At 36.9% G+C, this 8,792-nt stretch overlaps 1 protein-coding gene across 1 annotated transcript in view; it reads left to right on the forward strand.

The window, feature by feature from the left end:
* The first annotated feature begins 487 nt into the window (after positions 1-487).
* Positions 488-8,792, forward strand: part of LOC102583251 (two-component response regulator-like PRR37) — a 17,152-nt gene continuing 8,847 nt past the window's right edge. Inside the window, exons 1-2 of the mRNA XM_006340491.2 lie at positions 488-831; positions 1,857-2,351. Coding sequence (XP_006340553.1) covers positions 1,994-2,351 — 358 coding nt within the window. The 5' untranslated portion in view covers positions 488-831; positions 1,857-1,993. The remainder of the gene's footprint in view (positions 832-1,856; positions 2,352-8,792) is intronic.

The raw sequence follows: 8,792 nt of genomic DNA on the forward strand, positions 1-8,792 counted from the left end.
TTATATATTTGTAAACTACGTAAAAAGTACTATAAGTCACAATAATTGACAATTGAAAATAATTAAAAGATATATGAAAAATTTACGATAAAAAAATAGATATATTTGCATTTCAAAATTCGAAATTGCCACATAAATTGAAACGGAAAAAGTAATTGATACTAACAAATTAAAAAACATGTTTATGTCGGGGAAAAAAAAAAAACAAAGCCAAAAAGCTGGGTCATGCTATGATGGCATGGGGATGCAATTTACGGCAAAAAACCTCTTAGATATTTATTTGCTGACTAGGACATATCCAATTGAAAACAAAGACAAAACAGTAATTTCATCATATATATATTCCAGTTTTAAAAAAACAAGCGAACGTGGGGTCCAGCTCATTGACAACGACTTTATCCGCCTCCACTAGGTAGGTAATTAATTGATATATGCCCCCAAATATAAAGCTAATGAGAGAGGGTGCCACGTGTCTCTTTGTATCGGATCCGAGAAATCAAATAGATCCGCCCTAAACAATGCAGCGCCCGTATTTAGATTCACCTCCACATCATCAAATTTGTTCCTACGTGGCACCTCGCCTGGCCTCTCTCTTGCACCGTCACGTCACCCACGAATATAGTATACTCCGTAATATCTTCCTTTTCTATCGCCGTTTCTCAACCAGTAACAAAAATCCTACCCTTACACACACGAAAACCCTAGATAACCAAGATGACCTATAAGAATGGCATGAAATAGTAGTATTAATTACCCAAACTTGTTCGAGGAGTTCGATTTTTTGTTTTCCAATCGTGTGCCGGTATTGTTTCTGATTAGTCCGTCTATAAGGTAATTTTTGTGATTGGTTCTCAATTCGGAGGATTTGCTTTTTATTGTTTTTTATTTTTTTTTGGGTGGAGGTGGAGGTGGAAGGCTTCGTTTCTGTCATCTTTTAATGTAAGGATAAGTTTATATTTTGTTTCGAAAACAATGGAAAATGAATTAAAGTGGGTTTGAATATTGAGGATTAGTGAATTTTTAAGAAGAAAGTGGATTTGTATGTTGAGGATTAGTGAATTTTTAAGAAGATGAGATGCAGTTTTTGTTTTTAAGATCTTGACTGTTTGACTTTCATAGGAACTGAATCACTGAAAGTTGAACCGAGGGGACAGTTGAGCTTTATGCTGCTGTTCAGTTGATTTCATTTCATGCTGCCTAAGGCAGTACAAATGTAATTCATTTCTTCCAAAAATTTAATGAGATCTTGTGATCGATAATTATTTATTTTAGAAAATTAAAGTTTACAAAAATGGAAGCTTTTTGATCCTTAATTAGGCTCAAGTTCAAGCTGAGAAATTTGAAAGTTTTCTACATCAATTAAAGCTGCAGTTATTCTGATGGTGGGGTTTTCAGTGGGAGTGGGGGTGGGGATGGAGGAACATGAGAGAGCAAAGGCGGATCTAGGATTTAAGTTTTGTGGGTTCAACATTAAGGTTCTTAGCAATGAACCTATTATATCTTTAAAATTATGGGTTTATATCTACTATTTGTTTCAATTTCATGGATTCTTACATATAAATTTGTGCAAAAATACTACGTTCAGGTAAACCCTGTGTAGGTATGCCACATCCGCCCCCGGGTGAGAGGAGGTTGTTATTGGGTGCATACTGCATAAGGTTGAGCACACTCGATCTAGGTTTTTCTTGGGGGTTCCATTTTGTAGAAAGTGGGTGCTTTTTCATAGTTTAAGATGCATGCAAATTTTGTGTAAGATAAGCACTTTGGTAGGATATTTGAGTACTTAGCTTCCATGTATGTTTCATTATCACTTGCTTATAAATAATATGTGTTGACGTGCATGGGTTTTGGTTTAGGACTAGTTGAAGAGACGCTTCATTGAAAGGTTGGTACTTGAAGACAACGGTATGTGCAATTTTTCTTCTAAACTAGAGGTTTGCGCACCAACTCAATCCGCTGCCTTATTCATCATTGGACTTTTTGAATCTGGTTGATGAGGAGTGTTCGGATGGACTCAAATGGTCCCCCAACTAAAAGGTTGGTGGAACTCAATTGTCATAGCATACAGGATGGCCAGAATGGAGTAAGGGGTGGAATTACTGGTGATGGACAGGGACTTTCAGAAGAAGATGAGTCAAGAATTAATGAGGACGTCGAAGGTGGGAATGAAACACACAGGAATTTGGTACAAGTGCAGGCTGTTCTACAAACACAGCAGCAACAGCCCCCAGGACCTTTGGTTAGGTGGGAGCGTTTTCTTCCTCTTAGATCCCTCAAGGTTCTGCTGGTGGAGAATGATGATTCAACTCGTCATGTTGTCAGTGCATTGCTGCGAAACTGCAGTTATGAAGGTTTGTTGTTATAACTTTGTTTCCTCAAAAATTTTGTCAGTAACTCAACACAGCGATTTTTTCTTCCATCCAAGTGTTTGGTGTGTGTTCCATATACATATATCATTTATACACTTAAATATGCATATACATGCAAATACGATTTCATATTAGCTTTCTACCTGAATTTTGGCGGTTCATTTCTTTCATGTTAATGATTTTACACATTTCAGGGCATTCTCGTGCTGAATTATGATGTTACAGCTATTAGTTTTGTGTTCAATGTTTTATGGAGTTATTGGCTTTAAAGATATGTGAAGGTGTACGTTTCTAAAAGATATACATTTTTCAGTTTCAAAAAAAGATATACATTAACTTTTTAGTCAAACATACAGTGAAACTAAATCGTACTTGGTTTTCCTTTCCCGATGCTTCTAGTTGGGAGTATTTCCTTAATGGAGTTACTGAGACATCTTACTTCTTGCTGTAAAATTTACTTGACCTCACTATGGAGGGCAAAAAGAGTTCTGGTATATCTAGTAGTAATAAGAAACACAGCCAGATTGGATCCCAAATAATATGATTTGTACTATAAGTAATCGGCCAACAGGAAAAGTTTACTGTTTGTGCAACTTATCCCAGTCTGTATCCAGTCCCAGTCCTTATTCAGTTGTCTGCTCAATTTTGTAGAGGGTGTTTTGACCACATTCCCATAGTGAAATATGAAACTATCCAAGTAATTCATCTTTATGCATTTAATGATGTCCTGGAAATTTGGATTCTTGTCTTATCAGACTTCCATATTGCCGTGCCAATCCAGTCCAAAAATTTATTTCATGGATGCAGTAGAGCATAGCCTTGGTTTAACAAATAGTGTAGTGTTTGGGAGATCTTATCGATATGATTTCAGACGTAACAGTACAAAGATCTTTTCCGTTCATCCATTTGGCAACTCTCTCTGGTCCTACTCCATGCATCACATGGTATCTTTGCCTTTTGGATTTCTATGATCAAGTCGCAAGGTGATGTGAAATGTATTTCAAAGTTAAGTCCGGAAAATCATCTACTATTGTAACAGTTATAGGAGAATGTGTCTTGTATCTATCTATCTATATATATATATGATCAAGTAATGAATTTGACTAAAAAGTTAGGGCAAAAAGCCTAAAATAGTCTCTTATCTTTGGGCCGAGACTCAAAGTTATCCTTTGTTCTTTCACATGTTCTTTCACATGGAGCACTAATAGTCCCCCATATTTGCAATATTCGTTCACTTTTGGTCCTCCCTAAAACTTTCCCCTTTTTATTTTGATGAAGTAAGGCTTTGTATAGCTAGCATCAAGAAGATCAGTTACAAGAGATATGCTAGCTCCAACGACAGTAGGCCTTTAAGCATAGAGAGCTAATCAAAAAACAAAAGAGGGCTATTGAGCCAGGCTTAGAGAGCCAATGAAATCTACAAAAGAACCTACATCATTTACTGGAGCATAATAAGTCCAATTAAAGAGCAGTAACAGACATCTACCCTTGAGAAGTGAGATAGGAGTTGAAATTCCATCAAAACATCTTCTATTCCTTTCTATCCAAACACACTAAAAATGCAACTAAGGATCATTTTCCAGATGTTCTTGATGGCTTTGCTGATTCTCTAATAATTCCAGCTTTCAACTGCTTCCTTTATAGTCAAAGGTAATGCCTAATAGAGGTAATAGCATGAAGTTTCCTGCAAGTATGATAGAAAATAAATTCCAAATCTCAGTACATGAGAATTGATAAATTAAAGGAGATTTAACAAGACAAGGTCGAGCATAACATGTAGGATCAGAGCAGCGACATACATGCAAATTTGGCATAGTGAGAGAGCTCATAGTAGCCCTTAATCTTAATCAATTTCATGGATAGTATTGGTGCTCATCTAATCGTGGGTCACTTCACATTCACCTATTCGTACGAATAAAGAGTACTTTTTGTTTCTTGTTTGAGTTTTATCTTATTAATAATTGTTTAGCAGAAGGCATCCCTTGACTATATTAGGAGGGGAAAAATCAAAAAGAAAATAGAAATACAATGTTGCCAGGCTTATTCAAGTTGATTAGATGTATATCTAGATTTTGTCTTCTCAATAAAGAAAAGAGGTTTTGTTTTATAAAGGTATTGTTAAAAGATTTAGTATATGTTTCCTACGTCTCTAAGTTCTATACCAATTTATTGTAGATAAATGAAGTTGCAAGGAAAGAAGATTTTGTACTATTTCACTTGATATCTGAGGTGATGAACCTCCCGACGTCAAAAAAAGACTAAAATTTCAAGGGAGTACAAAAAGTAAATATTATAATCATGAAGGACTCTTAGTGCTACACGTGAAAGAACAGAGATCGCTTTAAGTCTAAACCCAATGTTAAGGGACTATTTTAAGCCTTTTTCTCTCAAAAAGTAGAAAACCTACAAAAAATATAATTTTGTGCGAATGATACCTGATCTGCTATACACGAAGGAACCTCATGAGTGCTTCAATTAGACATAAGTAAGGGTATTCCTCAATTATACAAAGTTCATATGCTATGCTTTTAAAGCGCTTCTATTTCTTTATCACCAAACGATCCACATAAATGCTAGAGAAGCAACATTTCATCTTGTCTTCCTTCCAACCTTTCACAATTTCAATTGAACATTGACTTTTCCATGAAAATTGGCCTCACCGAATACATTACAAACCAACCCATATTTCCCACATAACCTTGAGACCACCTGACAATAAAGAGGGATATTGTTAATGTCTCCGCCTGAGCACTTGCACATGAAGCACCAATCAATGTGCATATTGTCATCCTTATTAAATTTCGGTTGTCAATATCTCCCTCTTGTTGCAGCCTCCTCTCTTACTAGGAGTTTTTCATGATATGACTTAACAAAAAACACTCCATTGTTCCCCATTCCCACTTCCATACATTGCAGTTATCCTATGGAGCTTCTTGTTCATAAAGCAATTCAATCAACTTCAAGAATTCTGCTTTTTCATAATCTTGGAAGTTCCTCCAGTACTTCAAATCAGCCAAAACTTCTCCATTTGTGCCCTCTGGCCCTGATGGACTGTACTTTCATTTTGGCACGAAATTATGAAAATGTTTGGAATAGTGAGTCTCAAAAGTGTTGTCCTTGCACACCATTCGGGGTGGCCCACTGGTTTGGGCTTAAGACTTCCATGTTGGAGGTCTTAAGTTCGAAATCCCTTGCCAACTAAAGTAAGGGATTTGCCTTCTGGGTCAAGCTCGTCGCACCGTGCTTGGCTAGTCCAGGTTACCTCTCTTGTGTGGTTTGCAGCTATTGCATAGGAGCAGAGCTTTACCCTGTGCGCATCCAAAGGGTAGCGGCTACGGGTTTTCCTTGTCATTAAAAAAGTGTGGTCCTTGCACAACCTGTGCCCCAAGAACTTACTCTGCCCCATCCTAACCTTGAATGAGACATAGTTGCCCCACTTGTGTTTTGTGAATATTTATTCCCTTGAAAGTAAAGCAACATAATCTTCTTCAAGGGAAATAACAAAGTCTATTGTATCATTAGCATTGTTGTCTTTCTTTTCAAATTACATAGTAGTTGTCAAGGTTCTTGTGTAAGTTCAGAATTTTCAATCAAAGAAAGAAGCCTAGTCTATGAGTATGGTTCTCTATTTAAACTATGGAGAACTAGATTGGTAAGTACCACACGGGAAGAATCTAGTATAGGCATATGACGTAAAAAAGAATATGAACAACAGAAATAAACTAGTTTCAGCACCCATGGGTGTGTCCTAGTGGTCAATCAAGTGGTTGAGAACCCTAAGATCTTAGGTTCAAAACTTAGCGGAGAAAAAATAGTAGGTGATTCTTAGGATCTGTCCTAGTCTTGGTGGACAGAGTTACTTGGTATTTGTTGATGGTGGGAGGTGGTAGGTATCACGTGGTACTAGTTGAGGTGCACGAAAGCTGGCCGGACACCACGGTCATAAAAAAAAAAGACTAGTTTCTGAATCTTTTAGCTCCTTGCACATAGACTAGTTTTTCTTTCGTCATGTGGAGCAACCATTTTAACAATACTAACTTGGTCTTTTAGTTTTGTTTCCCCTGTCCCCTCGAGACTTTGTTAGTTGCTTGTTCTAGAATAGACATATGTAATGGAGCTAACAATACTTCTTTTGTATAGATTGCATCTTCTTGATGCCTGAAACAACTTTATGAAAATAATATGAACAATTGAAATACAAACTTGGGACACAATTGAACACAAGAATAGATAGTTGTTTCATTGATTTCTAGAATGAGAGAATCCTCCTCTCTAGACATCATTACATACTAAATACTGACTATTGTCATATTCAGTGACCTACCAAAGAACCTCCACCTGTGATACCTGACAAACCTAATGAATGCTAGAAACCTCACACTTATATTCCACGTACAATCACCCAGGACTGTTGAAACCACAAATTTGATGACAGAAGAGCAAGTTGGTTGTTGTAATGATGAATCTCCACAAATCCAAAGATCACAAGATGTAGCAACACCAATCAGAGAACGATAGGCTCAAAAAGGTAATGAATCTTGCAAACAATGCCTAACATATTGCCAAGAGAAACTAGACAATTTATGGTAGGCACAACTACAATAATCATTTCCTCAAAATTTTGAGCAACTTTAATAAGCCCGAACTAAGCAAAATCCTAGCTTGGAGCCTATTTGGATTTGGTTATAGCTTTTGTCTTTAAGTGAAAAGCTAGAAATTTTTTTGTGAAGGAAGAAGTTAGGAATTCTAACTTGTGATTTTTGGCACAAAAACAAATGCTTCATATCACTTTTTTGTTTTACCCAAACACTACAAAAAGTGCTTAAAAGCTATTTTAGCTTAAAATCACTTAAAATAAGTCTATCCAAACAACCTCTTAGTTGGGTGCTAATAAATCAATAACCTAGAAGCAACAATTCTAAGCACCAAGTTAGAAGCAAACACTTGCTAACAAGACTAATAGTGGTCTCAAAGGAATTAACAAAATCTCTTCCTCGAGAGTTTCAAACCTTTTTTATTGCAGTGATCCACATTAATCTTAATTGTGAAGATATGGACTTTGGGCCTAACTCAACTCGAAAAGTTAGCTCATGAGGGGAGGATTGTCCAAGACTATTTAAGGAGTTTATGTTCCTATCCCAGAAACGACGTGGGACTCCAACAATCCCCGCACACGTAGGTTAGGACGTTTAGAGTATTGATAATATAAGACGGGGGGTCAACATTAGAAACAATGAATTGGGATGGTTCGACACTCGCTCTGATACCATATTAAAGAAATAGACATTGGGTTTCACTCGACCCCAAAAGCTAGCTCAAGAAGTGACGATTGCTCAAAGACTGTATAAGGAGTATTTTTTTTCTTCCCACAAACGAGTGGACTCCAATACGCCAAGGTTGGACATTTGAAGCGTGGATTATATAAGATGGGGGGCCCAACGTATAGAACAATGAGATGAGCCTGAGACTCATACCATATGAAGATATGGACCTAGTCCTAACTAAACCCCAAAAGCAAGTTTATGAGGGGAGGATTGACCAAGACCATATGAAGAGTCTATGTTCCAATCCCTCAAGCGATGTGGGGCTCCAACATTAATGAAGTGGTTAATTCCATCTAACCTGTGAAAATCACCTATGGGACACACCTCGGTAAGTCGACAGTTTACTTTCATCAAAAAACTATTTTGTTAATCTCGCTAAGGATTATTAACTATAGTAGGAAAGCTTATCAAGGGTAAATCTAGCATGGAGGAGATGAGAGAATATTTGTTACTCAATCATTTGAAAGAACTTCAATCATAGACATGTTCATTTAGACTTTAATAATTTGTTGGACTCTACAATCACATTATATTCAAAAACTTGATCCATATTGGTGATTCTCCTATGAACATTCTAAAGTGGTCCCCTAATTTCAAACCTGAGATTAAAACATCAATAGTACTTATTTGGATTTTGGTACATCAATTACCTTAGCATCGTTTTAGATTGGACATATCTCTAGACTGGTGGAACCAATTGGAAATTCTGTAGCATCGGACTAGACTACCTACTCAAAATCTAGAACAAATGTAGTCAAAATCAAGATTGAAATTGATCTCCTAAAAGCTAGGCTCAACTAGATTTGGTTGGCTTAAAAGGTGGGAAGGAACTGAAGATGGCAAGTGGTTGAATGTGGAATATGAAGATGATCTTGATTACTGCGAATTGCAGGGACACAATGTGAAACACGGTAGAATTAAGAATAAAATAATTAGGGAGGCAACAGATGATAGTTTCACTACAGTGACAAGGAGGGGTAATACAAAGCAAAAAATTGAAGATACAATGAAGAACATGTCTAGAAGACAAAGGATGCACAATCAATTAGTTAGAACAGTGGAGCCCAGAAGCAGGATAATAGGGTGGGGGGGGGGGGGG

This window comes from Solanum tuberosum, unplaced genomic scaffold (assembly GCF_000226075.1).
Source record: "Solanum tuberosum cultivar DM 1-3 516 R44 unplaced genomic scaffold, SolTub_3.0 scf00019, whole genome shotgun sequence".
NCBI classification, from domain to species: domain Eukaryota; kingdom Viridiplantae; phylum Streptophyta; class Magnoliopsida; order Solanales; family Solanaceae; genus Solanum; species Solanum tuberosum.